We start from the raw sequence: 19470 nt of genomic DNA, 5'->3' as shown, positions 1-19470 counted from the left end.
TTTACTAATTGTTTTAGCTTTCCACTGCCAACTAAAAGATGCAGAACTTGGCTGAACTGCCACTTAATGCCAAAAGCAGCACAGCAGCATGATAAAAGGGCATGGTTATCTGGGGACTTCCGCTCAAATCTCATTGACACAACTGCAAAAGTGCACATCAGCATCGGTAGAGTATGCAAAAAAGAAATTCTCTGTGGATTGTGCCCTTACTTAGCAATAAGAAAACCCTACTATGCCATTTATTTGAGGATCGCTTACATTTTTCGTTAATAGCATCATTGCCTGCACTTATCCAGCATCACTGTGACATTTATCATTAATAGTATTCTATCGTTTAGGGGATAATTGCACACTTCTCATGTTTAAATGTATCTCCTACTGAATCCAAACACTCCTTTGAAACAGTTCACTTAAGTGCTTTCAAGGATAATTATCAAACTGTGAAGCTTTTACTCAGTTTCTAGAAGATTGTTCTGCCTTTAAATTGCAGTGCTGTAAATTGCAGGCCTAGTCCTGTGGGACAAATACATTTTTGCAGCAATAAACCTCTCATTTTCTGAAAAAAGCTCCCTTGTAAATATATTTATATCTGGAGTCACTGCACTGTCTACTTCATACTTTAATACCGCCGTAATTATTTTTGTGTTTGCTTTTGGGAGTTCCGATTGTACCCTTATAATAATATATTTTTTATGTATGTGTTTCCTCTAGTATAAGTACAAGGAATTGGTTAAAAGCATAAAGTCAAAGTTCCAGTATGTTGCTGACACTCCAATTAATAAACATTTTAAGTATGCTACTCAGCTAATGAATGAGGTAAGTAAAACAACAGGTGAATGTAGAATAGATATCACATGTCAATTGACTTAAGAAGTCCTAGACTCCATGAGTAATTTTCATTGGCAAGGACTCTTGACAGTGCAGTTCTAAACAGAGTTACACCCTTCTAACCCCACTGACTTCAATGGACGTAGAAGGGTGTAACTCTGTAGGATTGCACTGTAAGAACTTAAAGTGGCGTTTCTTGAGTGGAACAGGGTTTGTCTTACTTGTCCTTCCCACTGCAGCTTCCTTTACCCCCCCCCCCCCAAAAGCCACGCCTGAAGGTCTGGGGACCCCTGGAATGGTGTTCAGTATGACACAGAGGACTGCAGCTGGAAGGATTCACTGAACATCATAGAGCGTCCTTTATGCAAGCAGTCTTCTGCTCTTGCTATTTTCTTTAAAGCAATAAAGGTCTAGGCCTAATTTAATTGAATTATCTTCAGATCTATTATGCAAAAAAACCTCAGAATGCTATGGTCATCTGGTTCAATGTAATCCTTAATTCAGTAAAAGACTGGTTAATTTGTTGTGGCATGTAAATGAAGCATAGACACATATCAATAGAAGGTTTACCAATTACATTACATTATATCGAGATATGTAATACCTCCTTGCCATTTCTGCTGTTTATTCTACTGTATGTTTAATGTGATAAGTAAACATCGCCCCTCCCCCTGGCTACATAATCTGTGCCTCTAAGACTATGGCGTCTGCCTTTTATTGTATACAGTATGCAGCTCCACATGACCAAGCTAAGCAGTAAACATATCGACCACAGTTCAGCACAGAATTCCAAAGCCCTTAAGCACATTAAAGTCAATGACTTTAAGTATATGTGACTGTGCTCTAACTTGCAGCCGTCGTATATGGTGCTGTTCAAAATGGCATGAAATAGCCAACTCCCAGGGGGTCAATTGTGCAATGTGTCATACACTGTGTGTGTGCATTTTCATATATATAATTCAAAAATGTATATAGATTCTGCACATCTGATAGATGCAAACGAAATCAGAATGCCACTTACTTGGACGATGGCACGTCAGGACTATGGGTCTGAAAACTTGGACAGTGTGATCCTAAACAGAGTTACACCCTTCTAAATCCATTGAAGTTAGTGAGCTTAGAAGAGTGTAACTTTGCTTAGAATTGTACTGATAGCGTTGCAGCTTTAAAAGTCAGAATTAATGTATGTTTTTCCCACCCAACTTGTCTAGATGGGCTTTCTGGGTCCCTTCCTCCCCCCGTCCCATCTTTTTTAGAAGAACTGATTGAACGTATTTAATTAGCTCAAGGATATTTGTTTTATTGAAGCATCTATCTCAACATTTCTTTGTACCTCCCACCTTTTCACTTTGCTATCATCCAATATGCTGCTCTGAGCAGAAACTGTACAAATCTGATTACGAGAAGAAGAAAGATAAGTATTCCATTGTGGTGGATGACCCTAGAACTTTGCTGGCCAAATTGGGAGGCGAACTAAGCAGTCAGGTACTGTGACTGTATTGGCCAGGACATCCAGAATGTGGCCATGACACGCTTCTTGACATGATACGTATCTGTCTCCGTCATGCCTGTGAACATTGATGTCATAGGTCTTGCCTATGATATTGAAAATGTTTTGTTCTGCTGGTACCAGAAACTACCTTTACTTTGCCACCCAAACAGCACAGCAGCTTTTTGAGTGTGCCTATCCATACATGATGGGTTCTCATGCACTATGTACCAATCTACAATGAAATGGCTTCATTAAACCATGCCCACTGATGTTAAGCTAGAGCTATTCCCTATGATCTTTTTGTGTGAAAACACAAAACCAATGGACCTGTTATTCTCAACTTGAGAAGAACCTTACAATGATTCGAATTGCTCTATAGTATGGAGATGTGATTGTTACACAATCTGATGCTCCCACTTTTAAATTAAAATGTAAGTAACTGTAGAGTCTGCCCAGAGTGGGCTAAGACATTAAAATAGCCCTGGAGCAAGCAAAGCGAAGTTGCTGAACTTTCTCCCAGCTGCCAGTGGCCCTCCAGGACTGTGGTCTACCATGAACTTTCCTGGTAAGGGCCAGTCCACCCCACTTTGGCCATTAGTGTTCATTGGTGCAATGCTGAGAGTATATCAGTATGCTGAAGGCCTAAATCTCATCACTCTGGGATCTAGAGCTGTTTTTGTTGTCTTCACAAGTCTCTTTTCTGCTTCATTGCTGTTTGCATGGATAGAAAAAATATAAGTCTAGTGCCAAGTTGTTCCTGCAACATGGATGTAATGAACTTCTGCGGCCAGATATGCTGACAGCACTGTACAACACAGATCAGTGGAGCCAGGTAATGTATTTATTTTAACATTAATAACAGCAACATAACCACGAGTCCCTGCCTCCCTTTTCTCAAATTCCAGAATTGTAACAATAGACTGTGATAGAAGTAGAAATTAGAGGGCTGGTTTTAGGAAACGGAGAAAAGGGATAATTCGTTCCCCTTGGACTTAATTAGATCTATGCAGATAGGAGCAAGTTTGATTCTAAATGGCTGCAATTAAATTATGTAGGGCAAATGAAGCCAAGCAAGGCTGTTGAAGCAGTCAAAACTAGCCCCCTTTCAAGCAATGGAGCTCAATGGGGATTTAGATTTATCCCCACTGTAATGATAACCAAGTACTTTTTCCCCATGTAAGTGCCATTCAATCCCCTGAGAAGTGCTATACCATCCTGCACATAACTCTGATCCTGAGTAACTCAGCTTCTATTGAGAGTAACCCTGGTGTATGTGTGTTTGGGTAGGTGGGAGGGAGGAGGTATATGTATCTGTGTGCAGATAACAGAGATATACATTGTACCTCATCCCTTAGGAACTGGCAATAGACAGGGTCCTCTCTTTGTGTCGCTGTTCTGCCCAGATGGACAACTGACTAGTGATCATAATATTTTTCAAGCACTAACACATCTAAACATGGTAAAAAGATAAATGTCATCAGTATCTTCCTTGATTGCTGTTGGGAGGCAATACTCAAGCCTAGTGAGCTTGACATAGCCTCATGATGTCATTTTCCTTCTCATCAATCCATTCTATTGAGTAGTACATTCTGAGATAAAATCCAGTAACCAAGTTCTTAGTTTAGAGGGACTTCTCAGTTTGATAGAAATGAGAGCTGGCCCATCTAGGTTTTTCCCCTTACTTTTGTTACTTTCCTGCCCATCTCTGTGTATGTTGTATAATAAGAATTTTGGCTTCATTCTGAAGACATGAGTATAACACTGCTGAAATCTTTGGAGGTTCCATGAAAAATTAATACTTCAAACTATCTGAACTTAGTTCTGCCAGATTTTCATAGTATCTTTTATAAACAATACAATTTAATTTTCAGATTACAAAGTTGAGCTTGTTAGGGTTTTGTTAGAAGCTGTCCAATATCTGGTCCATAATATAAAGATACACTAATACTAGATACATATGTTTAAACTCCATTTAAATAAACAAGTTTAATATTTATAAACAAATTTAATATTTGAATTTTAAACTGGTATAATCCCATTGATCCCTTTAAATAGGAATACACACACATACACACATATATGTAAAAGTAAGACCTATTGATTTCGATGGAACTTATTTGCAAGTAATATGTTCAAGATTTGGGATGCTAGGGCGTTTTCTAAAGAATACTTTGAAGTAACTTATATTTGAGGTCAATAGGTCATAGTTAAATGTGAATTTGGACCAACAATTAGATTTGGACTTTCAGCTAAATATACTAGTTTTACTGTTGCAGAACTGGGCTTCCTACTGTTACAAAAATGCTCTTTATTTAACAACAAAACTTTAGAACATTCTTGTTATTGTTTTGTACGTTATTGCACATGCATTTCCTTCTTTATGCATGCCCTGTGTTTTCTTTCCATATATGTGCATGCACCAAGAATAAAGCAAAAACTAAAGTTTCTTGCTCCTGTTTAAATCACATGCAAATTTGGTGCCTGATTATATCATCCAAATTTAATAGAAACTAGACCAAGGCTTTCAGTCATATAGAATGAGTTGTAGAAAAATGCCTTTTGTTCCATAAATAATGTTCCTCAGTAGAATTATTAGTCACATTTAAATTTCCATATGCTATAGTTAAAATTGCCACATTGTTCAGGGCCTGATTGGCCATATGAACAGTATCATTACAGTAAGTTAAAATTGCTATCTGAGGCATTATTAGCTAAAACAACCTTATGGAGTATTAATATAAAAACAAATACTACATTCCTGTGCAGAGTTACTTCAGTCTAAGTCCACTGAAGTGAATGGGCTTAGACTAGAGTAACTCTGCATAGGATTGCAAGAGTCCTAATTAAAAGAATTCTAAAACCAAAGTATATACAACTCAATAAGCTGTACCATAGCTTATGAGGTACCAGACAGGGGCGTACATGTCAATATGCTGAATTTTTAAAACCCCTGAGAAATTCCTTTTCAGTATTTTTTGGGAAGGGGGTTATTAGCAAAAAAATGGCAGCAATAAATGGGGGCCGAAAAAGCAGACCCTGAATAATGCCAAATTTATTCGGCATTATTCGGGGCCGCTATAGCCCAACTGCCATTTTTTGGAGTCCTGCCCCTAGTTTGCTTCAGCGCAGCAGCAGATCTCTGCTGCCACACTAGTTAAGTGTAGGTAAGTAAGGAAGGGGAGAGGAGAGCCCCATGGGGGGTGGGGGGAGCCCTGCCTCCAGTCTGCTTCGGCCAAAGCAAACTGGAGGCAGGGCTTGACACAACTTGGATTTCTGTGAATTCCACCCCTAACCTTCTCCAGAACCCAGAGGAGGTCAGCAGGGCAGAACGGATAGAAATCCACGCTGGGCTGCTTCTTTGGAGTCCGGAGAATAGGCGCATCATGGATTGCTTTCAGATCTCCCCCCCCCCCCCACCAGCCTTCTCCAGACCCTGGAGAAGGCCAGCGTGGTGGATCTGAAAGATCTGGGGGTTTTTTCAGGATTTTTTCAGGTTTATTAATACCATTTTTTTTTTGAAAAATCCAAATACCGAATATTGAAAAAAATTGTTCACACCCCTAGTACCAGAAGAGTGTGATCCTCACTCATCAGCTCACACAACATCATTCATTTCCATAGGCCTAATGAGTCCCTTCTAAAATGTATTATTCACACAATTTTCTTATTCATGTAAACAAGCCCTGTGGTTTGAGAAGAGCTGGAAAACTTATAGTTTATCATCACTCTTCTTCAAAGGTGTTTTGTGGTGTTCATGTTGTGTTTCAAGCCATTAACTGTTATGTATTTTTCCATCAATAGTACAAGTACAAAAGGTTATATGAAAAGCAGAAGGACAAGTTTACAAGTGTTGTGGATACTCCGGAGCATCTAAGGACAACAAAAGTCAACAAGGAAATCAGTGATGTGAGTATAGAAACTATAAAAGAGATGGCATTAAGTTTTTTTTCTGGACTAATCTGAGAGGGGCAGTCAGGATTTTCAGGGCCAAGTGTGCATGTGAAGAAAATGTTAAATAAAAGCAACAAATCGTACCAGCTTGGGCAGATGCTGTTGCACTCATAATCTAGAACGGGAAAAATAAATGAGGTTGTCTACTGACTAGTTAGCTGAGAATCCTTAGACAAATCAGAGGAACACAATAATCATCAAGTTTCTTTGGTGTGAATGGGTGAGGCATGGGATACCTCCACATGTAGTTTTTAACCTACTTTTTAGATTTTAAAGGGCAACCTTTCTCCAAGGAACTCAGGGCAGCATACATGGCTTCCCCCATCACATCTTCAAAACAATCCTATGATGTAAGTTAGGATGAGAGAGACTGGTTCACCTGAGGTTACCCAGGGAGTTTCATGGATGAGTGGGGACTTGGATTCAGGTGTTTCCATCTTTAGTTTGACCCTCTAAGCCAAGGGTTCCCAATGTGGTGCCTGTGGATGCCATGGCACCTGCCGACACCTTTTCTGGTGCCCACCAAGTGTTTTTGGGAAGTGGCCAGGACCAGGTAGGGATTTTGCCCATCAAGGCTTTTGATTGACTATTGGAGATTTGATTGGCTGTACAGATTTTTTTTTAATGTTGCTTTGACAGCAGCTGCCCCCACAGCACAAGGATCTGCACTGTGTTAGTGAAGTTAAGCTGTGGCAATCATTTTGTGGCTGGCTCTGCCTCCTGTGGCAGACATTTTGTTACAGACATTTTGTTGCTGCATCCACCATGCCGTGTCAGAATTCCAAGTGTGCCCATGGGCTCAAAAAGGTTGGAGACCCTTTCTCTAAGCACTACTCCACACTGGTTTTCTTTCAAAAACTGGGCTTTGGGTATGTGCTCATCTAAGTTTCCAGCCTACTCTGGTCCTTCATCTATCTTTGAGCATGATATATACATAGAATCATAGAGTTGAAAGGGTCCATATGGGCCATCTAGTCCAACCCCCTGCTTAATGCAGGATCAGCCTACAGCATCCCTGACAAGTATTTGTCTAGCCTCTGCTTAAAGACTGTCCGTGAGGGGGAGCTCACCACCTCCCTAGATAGCTGATTCCACTGTCAAACAACTCTTACTGTAAAACTTTGTTTCCTGATATCCAACTGGTACCTTTCTGCCCACAGTTTAAACCCATTATTGCAAGTCCTTTCCTCTGTTGCCAACAGGAATAGCTCCCTGCCCTTGTCTAAGTGACAGCCCTTCAAATACTTAAAGAGAGCAATCATGTCCCCCCTCCAGACGAAACATTTCCAATTCCCTCAGCCTTTCCTCATAGGGCTTGGTCTCCAGGCCCCTGATCATCCTTGTCACTCTCCTCTGTACCCACTCTATTCTGTCCCCATCCTTTTTGAAGTGAGGCCTCCAAAACTGCACACAGTACTCCAGGTGCAGCCTGACCAATGCAGTGTACAGTGGAACTATGACAGCTTGCATTTTGGATGTTATGCCTCTGTTGATGCACCCCAAGATCACATTAACTTACCAGCTGAATAAACATTGGGTAAGGTACATAGATTGCCCTCTCAACGTTTATTAAGGCTTCTTATAAATAATGAACATGTGTCTGTTTACAGTTTCATTTTGATTTCTTTTTTTTCCAAAGGAAAACATTCCTCATAATTACTGGAGACACTAACCTGACATTTTCTTTCCGACAGATCCTTTACAAGATGGAACATGTCAAGGCCAGAGCAAAAGGATATACCACAATCCATGACACTCCCATGTTGCTCCACGTACGAAAGGTCAAGGACAGAATAAGTGATGTGAGTAGACTTTGCCTTTTAGGCTATATACAGTAATATTTGTAATTTTTCTTTTTACCCTTTATTCTGTGCTGCTCTTTCTTTCTGAATTGGATTTGGTTTATGTCGCCAAAAGATCCAGCCTTGCTGTAGACTCTATAAATCTTATTTTAAATTCAACAAGTAGTATACTATTTACAAATGCTGTTGATATTTGATGCAAAACAGTTCTGAAATGAGAGTTTCAGAACACAGTTGAGTGTTGACTAATTGCTGGTGTAAAAATAAAGCATCCTCTCTCATTTACATGTATTTTATTATCTACCTGTCACTCAGTTTACTTATCTTGCTATTGGGATTAGAAGAAGGACCCTGAAACTTAATTATTATGCACTCAATTTTCAGAATCTTTAAAAGGATATCATAATATTCTTATTGGCTTTAGGAGTGAAAGACATACATTAACAATGGATTATTCATCAACTTGAAATACAAGTTAATTGAGTTTTTCCCCTATGTGGAATGCTACTTGTTTCTCTTCCTTCTGCTAGTAATTAATTTTTTATCTATTGAATTGGGAAGTATTAGTTATTGCATCTCCTATGGTCCCTGTGTCAGCAGAGAAATATCTAAGACTTAAAAATGAGGTCTTCAAGCTTGAAGCTCTAGCTCTCCCTGCTATTAAGCCTACCCCTTGCCTTGCCAGGATAAGTTTGGGAAAGGGGGACAGTAGTAGGCCACAGAAGGTTGGGGAGGTGACCTAATATTGTTGGAAATGCTACAGGGCCTTCGTTCTGAAATATTGTTTATTTGTTTATTTTTAAATATGGATTTTAAATTTAAAAAATACTTTTTATAGCAAACCAGATAAAATCAAAGGTCTAGAATATATTGTATTACTAGATACAATGACATCAAAATATAGAAGTTTGAACTAATTGCATATTCTAGGAAAAAGCATTCAATTTTTTCAAACTTTTTGGATTTTTGTCTGTGTAAAAGACAAGCTAGTTTACTCAGCTTTTTAATTAAGAGAAGATTAACTTGAATGGGCTCATTCCCAATTGAAGGCGGAAGGGGATCATATGTATGAATCCAAGCATCATATGTATGAATCCAAGATCAAGACCAAGAACATTTATTCATATGCATGAATCACCTGAAGTTCAGTATGATGTAACATAGTAAATATATCCTACATCCAAGCATAGTAATAGCCATCTAAGAGTGTTAGATGGACTGTGGCTAATGAATATGGCAAAAGAACTGTAATGAGCCATTTTCATTGGCCACAGTCCATCTAACACTCTTCCTGAATACATTGAAGCACACAAGCGACAACAGCAGTGTTTCTGGTTGCCACTATTTCCTACAGTGTCGTTGGTTGATTTCTGTTTAACTTTGTGGTTGAAGACCTTCTATCAATGAAAAAAAAAATGATCTTTTGTTCTTTCAACAGTTGAAATACAAAGAACTCTATCAGCAAAATAAGTCCCATTGCAACGTGGTACCAGATTCTGTTCACATAAAGTCTGCCAAACAGGCCTACAAAGTCAACAGCAATGTGAGTTCAATTTTAGTTCTCTTGTTTGCCTTTTAAAGAAAACTGAGATGATTGGATGCTCAGGACCCGCTCAGCTCAGGCCACTTCAAATGCTAGTTCTCATATTCTTTTAAGAACCCTAAAAACTATGATAGAGTGGACAGGGGAATAAAGGGAAGATTATATTGAGAAATTTTGACCATTCTGTCTTTTGAGGCAGAGAACATAAGAGAGATGATGTTGATTCCCAAAACCCAGCTTTCGTAGAGACCCCGTGTGGCTTAGGAAAATAAACATTCATTTGCACTCCTGGAAACTGAGGGACTTCACTGATTCCAAACATTAGCTCTAGCACCTGGCTTGGTTTTTCTCTTCTTCAGTATGATCAGCTCATAACCATAATATGTATCATGTTCTTTCCTCAGCAACCCTAGCATAGCAAAAATTCCTGAGTGCTAAAAGAGCAATTGCTGATACCATAGAAAATACAGATTTTTTTTGAGGGGGGGAATTTAGAACTGATGTTCCCTGCTTTTCTCAGACCAGTGCTGGCTCAATGAGGGATGCCACCTGAAGCTGCCCACCTACCTGCTCTTCTGGCAACAGCACCCCCCACACCTCTGCCTGTCCACCTGCTGCCTCTCATCCCCACTGCTTCCACCTGAAGTAGCTCCTTCCCCTCCTTGAGACCGAGGTCTGCAGTATAGATATTCCCACAGTGGCTCTTTTAAAAGAAGAGCTTGATTCATGTTTCTACTTCTGTTTAAACAGCTGGATTACAAGAAGAAATACGAAGCGGCCAAGGCTCACTGGCACTGGACTGTGGACAGACCTGACTTCATCCAAAATGCCAAATCATCCTTGCAACAGAGCGATGTAAAGAAATGAGAAAAAAAAATTCATTCACTAGCATTAATTCTTAAGGTGGCAAATGATACCGTGGCTGGAACTGGCCACACATATGTCACCTTTATTGTCCTTTTCTTTACAGTATGACTACAGGTACGACCGAGAATACTTTAAAGGATGCAAGATCTCTGTAACAGATGACAAAAACACCGTGTTGGCTTTACAGAATGCCATCTTGGCGAGTGATGTAAGTGGTTTGATAACCTTTTAAAGAAGTTGTATGTCCTAAATAAGCTGGCGTGGTGTAGTGGTTAAGAGCGGTGGTTTGGAGCGGTGGTTTGGAGCGGTGGACTCTAATCTGGAGAACCGGGTTTGGTTCCCCCTCCTCCACATGAGTGGTGGACGCTAATCTGGTGAACCAGGTTGGTTTCCCCACTCCTCCACATGAAGCCAGCTGGGTGACTTTGGGATAGTCACAGCTCTCTTAGAGATCTCTCAGCCCCACCTTCAAAGGGTATCTGTTGTGGGGAGGGGAAGGGAAGGTGATTGTAAGCCGGTTTGACTCTTCCTTAAGTGGTAGAGAAAGTCGGCATATAAAAACCAACTCTTCTTCCTCCTCCTCTTCTTCTTCTTCTTCTGCTTCCTCTTCCTCCTCCTCCTCCTCCTCTTCTTCTTCCTCTTCTTCTATATGTAGGAGGTAAAATTAATTAGATATAAATTGTAGTGAGTTATACTAGTTTCATAAATAGTTTTTTTGCTTTCTTGTTGCAAACCAATTGCGACAAAAATGACTGTAAACCTCATTTTTGTAAATATTCTTATTTGAGGTTTAATTCTAACTGGAGCTGTTAGACAATATCAGTTGAAACAATTACCTACATTGATGAACATTGCTTAAAAGTAATATATTTACAACCTACATTCCAGCTAAAATATAAGGAGAAGCATAACAAGGAAAGAGGAATTATCCATGCTGTCCCAGATACTCCTCAGATTCTCCTTGCAAAAGCTGTTAGCTCTCTCGTGTCTGAGGTAATTTTTTTTTTACAATGTTCTAGTTTTAAAATGTTTTCCTTCTTGAGACTGTTGATTTTTGAAATACTTTTACTCTTCGTAATTAGAACAAATACAAAGAACATGTGAAGAAGCACCTTCCACACGGCTCTTTCACAAAATTGCCAGAGACACGTGATACTGTTCACGTCAAAGAAGTCACCAAGAATGTCAGTGAGGTGAGCTACTGCCAATTTATTCACTTCACAGGTTGAATAGATTTTGGTGTTTGTTTTGATTTATTCTCTGTGCCTAGTTGTTTATCCTCAGGAAACTATACCATATGCTGATTATTACTTGTTATCAGAAGAAAAGGGGCCTACCCTCCTTCTCATCACCTCGAAAAAACCGAAGTGATAGCTCTTAGTCCCGCCCCCTTTTTATTTCCTCCCCTCTTGCTCAGCTTCCCCCTCTCCCACATATTTTTGAAGCCTATTTTTGAAGCCGATCCTGACGGGACTGATAACAATATAACTGTTTTCATAATGGAAGCTGATCATATTTCTAATGGCTTTGGTGGACAGCTGTGTATATGGAAGCCTAGCATGTGACTTGAAGAAAATGGATTCAAAAATCCAGTTGTATATTGGAAAAAAATGGAGAACGTTTGTGAAGAAGTCAATTAGGCACGCACAACAAAGACTATGAGGTGCTTTAAGAAATGACAAACTGGAGATCTGCAAAGAATCACAAGGGGACTAAATTATTGGCAAATCTTCTCACTCACTGACAGATCTCCCCCTTTCTCCCCTACTATAAGCACTCCATGGCACGACCAGGCCAATTCGCTCATCTCCTTGTTTTTCTTTCATTTAATTGACTCTAACCTTCTCTCAACACTCTGAGGGCAGTGCACATGCTCAATCCATATTTGGCTTTGAGGGGCATGATTTGTCCTTTAAATTAAAAAACTAATATTGTTGCATATATAGGAAGTCCCTGAAGTCCCTCATATATGGAAAAACTCCATCCTTGTTTGTGAGTGCATCCTTTTGTTGCGTTCATGTAATACAAGTAAGAAGGCTGCTGTTAGAAGGAATGCTGGATTATATTTAAAATTGGTAGTAATAATAACATTTTTCTAAAATGAGATTTAATACAGTATTTTGTTCTTTTTTCCCACTGAAGTAAATAGAAGACTTCAGATAACTGATTATTGTTTGTGCTGTGATATTTTTAGAAATTACAAAAAAAGAGATAGAGATTTAATGATGACTTTATTATTAATCGGTGCAGTTTTCTTGAAGAGATCAGCCCTTGCTGGTGGTTTTATTCTCATTTATGTTTCCAGCTTGGTTGTATATCTGACCTTGAGATCAAACAAATAGAGTAAATCCTATGCAGAGTTACTCCAGTCTAAGTCTATTGTTTTCAATCAGTTTAGACTACAGCAACTCTACATTGGATTGCACCATGAAAAAGTTCTTTCTGTAAATGAGTGATCTAAATGTCAACAAAGTGCAATTTGATTGGAGAATGAGGGACATTTTTTCTGTTCTAAACAGACAAATTACAAAAAGAAGTTTCAGAAAGAGAAAGGCAAGTCCAACTATTCGATCATGCTGGAGCCTCCAGAAGTAAAGCATGCAATGGAAGTTGCAAAGAAACAGAGTAATGTAAGTTTCTTCAGCAGGTACTTTATCCAGAATTCTACATGGACAATTTCTGTAAGATCTAAGATCACTTTTAAAATCAGAGGTCATACTGGAAGCATCCCGTGGACCAGAGAGCCATCTTTTTCATGTCGTTTGCACATGTAATGTCCATGACCCTAGAGTGGGTCACCACAAATCTATGAATGTGTGACCTTCACATGAGGTTTTGTTTTATTCTGCAGTTTCTCATCCCACCTATGGTTAACCTTGAAACAAATCTTCCCAACATTTTATGAAAATGGATGAGAAAATATAAGATTTAAGTATGTAGTTACACTCTCAGGGCTTCATGGAGGTAGGGGAAGTACTGTACAACTTCTCTGCATGCTCTTTCACAGAGATACACCAATCCCTTGCAGGGGTCCTTGTAAGCCATAGACGTGTCTATCTTCTTGTATAATGATGGGTAGTCACTTATTTCTTGTGAACACTGAACCCATCTTGCTTATGACAAGCTTCATGGTAAAATTGCATTACATTGGTGTCTTTTTCTAGTTAGAACACACTACAAAAATCATTTTTTTATATGTTTGATTTTACTTATTAGATTCAGTACAAAAAAGATGCGAAATCCAAACTTCCTTATTCATCTGTGGCAGACCGACCAGATATTAAGAAAGCTTCCCAAGTCTCCAAGCTAGTCAGTGATGTGAGTACATTTCAGGGTTACTGCTCAGAAACATATGTCCCGTAGCATGCATTTACATTATTTCAAGATATGCATTTTAACTTCAATCTGTAGAAGACAAAGGTTTTTGAAATGACCTGCATTTATTTCGTAGATTCAGTACAAAGCCAAGGCTCGAGGAGAAGCTGCTATGGGAGTCAGCATGCTTGGACGTCCCGATATTGAACTTGCTAAGGAGGTGTCCAAACTTACAAGCCAGGTATGAACAAATGGCCTCCAGAATCTGCAGCAATATGATCATAAGGTTGTCAAAGAGCAATAATTTAGGAGAGTCAGTGTAGTGTAGTGGTTAAGAGTATCTGAGAGACCTGGGTTCAAATCCCCACTCGTGCCGTGGAAGCTTCCTGGGTGACGTTGGGCCAGCCACACACTTACAACCTAACCTACCTCATAGGGCTGTTGTGAGGATAAATTGAAGGTGAATTGAATGATGTATGCTGCCTTGAGTCTTCATTGGAAAGAAAGACTGGGTACAAATTAATTAATCACATCACCAGTTGAGAGCCTCTTCCTTCAGCTTCTAAGTACCAACGGGGAGAGAAGCAACCAAGCACACCTCTGTCCTGCCTGGATCTGGCTCAGCTGAGAACCCCCTCCTCCAGGAAGATTTGTATTTCACTGGATGTGTCTTTTTAAACATTCCTTTGAGCTGCATTAAGGACCACATTGGCTGAAAAACAGACTAGAAATATAATAAATAAATACAGACTTGGATTCCTGTACTTTCCTTCCACTTGCATAGTGCAGTCCTCCACTATGGAAGCATTTCTTGGCGGTGTACATTCCTCTGGTGCTCATTGCTTTCCATTCATGTAAGGGGCAGCATATTGCATGAGTGGAAAATGCTGGAGGTCTGTGTTGCGCAAGCAGAAGGACAGTATAGGACCCAGCCATTGTAAATAAAGTAGCTATATCGAGATGGATTCAATTTTCCCTACTAGCCTGAAACCATTTTATTGTGATTTTTTTTCACACACACACACACATACTTTATTGGCCTAATAACTGCATTACAACATGCACTTATGCATACACCTTAAAAAAGAAATCATGTTCCTTCGTAAAATGACCATCTGTTAAAAAAATTTTTTTTTGCACAGACACAGATCTACTTGAGAATAATTTTGTACAATTTCTGGCGATATGTGAGAAATGTGTTGGTTTTCAGAAGAAAACCTGGTGACTTTGCTCAATCACTAGAAAAATGGGGATAATGAGCATAAACATATTTCTTTCCAATGGATTCTCTCATGAATTGTTAACTATGTTAATGCTCATTTTAGTCTACAATTTCTTTGATGTAGGTGGAAGTATAGGATATTTATGCTTGCCCCTCCCACAAGTGTGTTCCTTTTTGTTTCAGTTCTTTTATATGCTAGTATAAGCTTTTTTCCCTCTCGCCTTCCTCCTTCTACTTCCCAAAACATGGACGCCACTTTTTCTTCTCTTTCTGCCTTGTGGGAGGCATGCAGTTCTAATCTTGCTATGTTGCTACACTTTGTAGGCTGAATACATCAAAGGACACTTGAGAGGGCACGGTGCTGCATCTTATGATACACCCATGATGAGACAGTATAAGAAAGCTAATGTCCTAAGTAGTCATGTAAGATGGATTTAAAGTGACAGTTCTCTTCTCCCACTGTGAATGCAAATGCCTGTGTTATGAGTCTTGCTAGATTTTGTATATTCTTGGCACATGGAAATAAGCCTGAATTGTAAATGGGATGCATTGTTTTTTGTGCATATCAAAACTTTTGAAATCTGTGAGACCTCCTCCCTGTTTCTTATGTAAGATTGTGGTTGAATACTTCTTCCCTGGGGAATTCAATTAAATGGCAATAATGCATTATATCAAAGGGAAGGCTTGAGGCAAACATCTGTTTACATGAACAGGGATTTTGACCAAAAAAGCAGATTCCTGTAACATTGGCTGGAATTCTGTCACATGGAAATAGTAGGGGATATAATTTAGTATATAATTTCATGTAGTGCATCGCTCGTTAAAAACTCAAGGGAAAATGTGCTTGAATAAAACTGTGGACCTGTTGTCCAGCTTCATGCACACATACTCTAGGATGATGGAATTAATCTTTGAATGAAGGTGGCAATTCTGTTCAGAACTAATAACAAATCTTAGTGTTTTTTAAAAAAAAGATCCATGAGAAAGATACCACTTCATGTCAGAAAAGGAAACATAACCTCAAATCAGCCCACTTGTAGGCACTTAGGCTGATATTTCTCCACCAAGAAGATGCCTCTCACTCACTCTGGTGATCCTTAATCCATTTTTCTTCCTGACTTAATACAATGATCTTGCAGGTTGGGAACTTGGCTCAGTGGGCTCTTTAAATGTTTATGGACCACTGGTAGCTTCTCTTCCTATAGGAGTGCTGCTGACCCTGACCATACCTATTATAATGTGGTGTAGTACTCTTTCATCTCTGCACTTCAGCCAACCTGACCTTAGGGACATGATTTTTCTGACTCTCATTCACTAAAACAATCGTATGGGTTTATGACATAAAAGCAAAAAAACAGTTTGACACTATATAAGCAAGCTGGGGGATCCTTGGGCTTACAAAATCGCTCCTTCCCTTTCTTTCACACACAGACAGCAAATGAATGATTCACTGCAGCTTCACAGCATTACAACGTTTTCATAACTGAAGTGGCAGATCATACCAATGAATCAACCAAGAACAGAAAGCCTGTTCCCTTTCGCAGAACAACTACTCATTGCAGTTTTTTGAAATATTTTTCAGATTCTTCTCCCGTTTTCATTCTGATATAACCTAGAGAGAAAAGAGCATACTTGCCCCAGCTTCAAATACATTATGGACACATTTCATAAGAAAAAGGGAGGATATTATTACCTCTTTGTCTTTGTGATTACTGCATGCAACCACTGCATGTCTAGAAAATTCAACTTCTCTATCTGTGTAAAAAAATCAAGACATTGCAATGAAAATCTGTTGAATAAGACTACGTTCTCTGTAAATTATGACCTTTTTCATCTACTCTTCTGGTTTTAGTGAAGACTTGTCATCTTATGACGTTAGAATACATTTACAGTGCCATGATTCTGGTCTTGAGTGAAATCAGTATCCTTTTATGACCAGAAATTACTGTGTTGTATCATCGGCACTGTGTTTTGTGTTTTCTGTGTATTTCCTTTTCAAGGATGCAGTATCTCAATTAGTCCTGTCTCTTATCTTATAGGTTTGTTGTTAACCTTTGTTCTTCATTTGTAGCAGGATTCTCTTTTCCTCTTTCATTCCAACTTGCCCTCAGAGTTTTAGAAATAGGCTAGTTTTAATGTTCATTAGCATTCAAGAATCGTAGTCAAAGTCATTAATGAGAGACTTGCAGTGTAATCTGGGGTTCTTGGTCTGTTGTAAATACTCTGAGGTCCTGTGTATACAGATTCCATTGGGGTAGCCATGGTAATTTGCTGTAGGCAGAACACCTTTATTTCTGCAAGGTTTTCCCCATGCACAGCCCTAAGCATTATCATCTTGGATAAAGGGTGTGTTACCCTGTTTCTCTCATGCTTTGGGTACCTACAGAGCAACAACATTCTGATATACTAACATTAATCCACAGGGCTGCAATACTAAAAACACTGCTGTGGAAGTAAACCCCAGTGAATAGAATGGGACTCCTTCTGGTAGTAGACCTGTTTATTTTTGCTTCCTGGGGCTTAGGAGTATGTCCTTTATTGCTAACAGTAGTCTCAAGTACCATGTAGCAAAATATTTTTGAAACTGGGGTGAATTTGAAAAGTAGTGTGTGACACGCAGATCAAAATAACTTAAAAAAAATGAAATATCTTTTATGAGCACGTTAAACAGTCTCCCTGGAACATAACCATAAAGTTTTTCCAAAGATGTGTTATTATGTGCCGTTGTGAGAACAATCTTGTCTCTTGTGATGTCAACCACTATCTTTTCTTGAGTGTTAGTAGAACATTCTGTATTTTTAAAAAGGGGTAGCTAAACTGTACACTTGAATGCCAGTTGAATGTGAGCGTCAGCATCTTTTGGCGCTGAAAGTTAAAAAGATGGTATTATCCAGCATGCAGGATAGAAAAATGTGTGGATAAAAACATGCCAACATGTGTTAAAGATTTGAAAACATCATGGAATGTGATTTAATTTTTGCATTACAGCATCATTCATTTTACTAACGTTAAATTGTATTTATCTCTTTTTTTGCAAGCATAAGCATTGCTTCTTAGCATGATCTATTCCTTTCATCAGTTATGTCAATCAGCTCTTGCAAAAATAAAAATGGCTACTAGCCAGACCAAAATCAGATGTTCCAAGACCAAGATGTTGTAAATCCAAGATATAGTGAGAAAGAGTTAACATAGTGTGCTGAACAGTCCCACTGAAATCAATGGGGTTTAATGTGCTTAATTTTGGCCTGCTGATTCTCCCAATTTGTAGCAGTACTCATTCTTTTCTAGGAAACAACTAATTTCTTGCCTGGTGTTTGATGAAGTTGCTTGATCATTTTGGTGATTAAGCTTAATTTAAAGCTTACTCTGTACTTAACACATTGTTGGTGCTAAGCAGTAGTAGTAGATAATGCCCGCATTCAATTCTTCCTCCGAAAAAGCAACTTCTCTATGCAATACGTTTCCCCATTAAAGTGAAATTAACCTTGCAGTGATTGATTACATCCATTGCCAGTATTTAGTCCTCTGCAGGTACTTTTCTTAGGAACAATTAAACTGTAAATCAGTGGGGATAGAAAAATAATTTTAAAAGGTTTGGAATTCAGGCTTGCTGCCATTATTCTACACATGAACACATGAAGCTGCCTTATACTGAATCAGACCCTTGGTCCATCAAAGTCAGTATTGTCTAGACAGAATGGCAGTGGCTCTCCAGGGTCTCAGGCAGGGGTCTTTCACACCACCTACCTGCCTAGTCCCTTTAACTGGAGATGCCGGGGGTTGAACCAGGACTTTCTGCATGCCACTGAGTCACGGCCTCTCCCTGACTCCTCTAACAGTGAGAGGTTGAAGCATTTGTTTGTCTGTGAGATCAAAGACTTAAAATGTCTGTCCTATTGGACATTGTTATGCAGCAGCTAGAGCATGAAGTTATAATGTGGAAAATTCAAGTTCAAATCCATGTTTGGCTATAAAGCTAAATGAATGGGGCCTTGGGTAATTCACAGTTCCACCCTAAGCCGTATTACATTCCTCTAAGCCTGTTGACTTCACCTTTGCTTAGGACAGCACTGTCAGGGATGGTAAGAGGAACAGAAGGATGAGGGGATGTCCAGCAGTCCTTTCTCTCATGCATTCCCTGCTCCCTGAAGCTGATACGCCTCCATACAACCATGTTGGGACAGGCTCATGCCTCACCATCTCACACCCAACACCCTCAGCTTGTTTGAGGGATGGAATGGAGTAGCATTTCCATCAGAGTTGTCTTAATGCTCAAATACTACTTTAAACTCTTTAGACGAACAGTGGGAAACAAATAATTTTAAAAGTGAGCAATTATGCAGTTATTTCTATTGCGTTGTTTCTTGTAACAGAAAGTTAATGGCAATTTTAGGCAAGTTGTTAAAATGTGCACAACCATAATTTATTTCAGGTGCCTTAGCAACTATCG

General features: G+C 39.2%; 1 protein-coding gene across 1 annotated transcript in view; it reads left to right on the top strand.

The window, feature by feature from the left end:
- The window catches only part of NEB (nebulin), a 211255-nt gene that overhangs the window by 154119 nt on the left and 37666 nt on the right, over positions 1–19470 (top strand). Inside the window, exons 117-129 of the mRNA XM_056861655.1 lie at positions 712–816; positions 2209–2313; positions 3048–3152; positions 6122–6226; positions 7966–8073; positions 9512–9616; positions 10367–10471; positions 10587–10691; positions 11372–11476; positions 11566–11676; positions 13003–13113; positions 13700–13801; positions 13935–14039. Of these exons, the coding sequence (XP_056717633.1) occupies positions 712–816; positions 2209–2313; positions 3048–3152; positions 6122–6226; positions 7966–8073; positions 9512–9616; positions 10367–10471; positions 10587–10691; positions 11372–11476; positions 11566–11676; positions 13003–13113; positions 13700–13801; positions 13935–14039 (1377 nt within the window). The remainder of the gene's footprint in view (positions 1–711; positions 817–2208; positions 2314–3047; positions 3153–6121; positions 6227–7965; positions 8074–9511; positions 9617–10366; positions 10472–10586; positions 10692–11371; positions 11477–11565; positions 11677–13002; positions 13114–13699; positions 13802–13934; positions 14040–19470) is intronic.

Source organism: Euleptes europaea, chromosome 15 (genome assembly GCF_029931775.1).
Source record: "Euleptes europaea isolate rEulEur1 chromosome 15, rEulEur1.hap1, whole genome shotgun sequence".
NCBI lineage: Eukaryota > Metazoa > Chordata > Lepidosauria > Squamata > Sphaerodactylidae > Euleptes > Euleptes europaea.
Note: the sequence above shows the minus strand (reverse complement) of the source record. Positions and strands in the feature narration are given on the sequence as shown.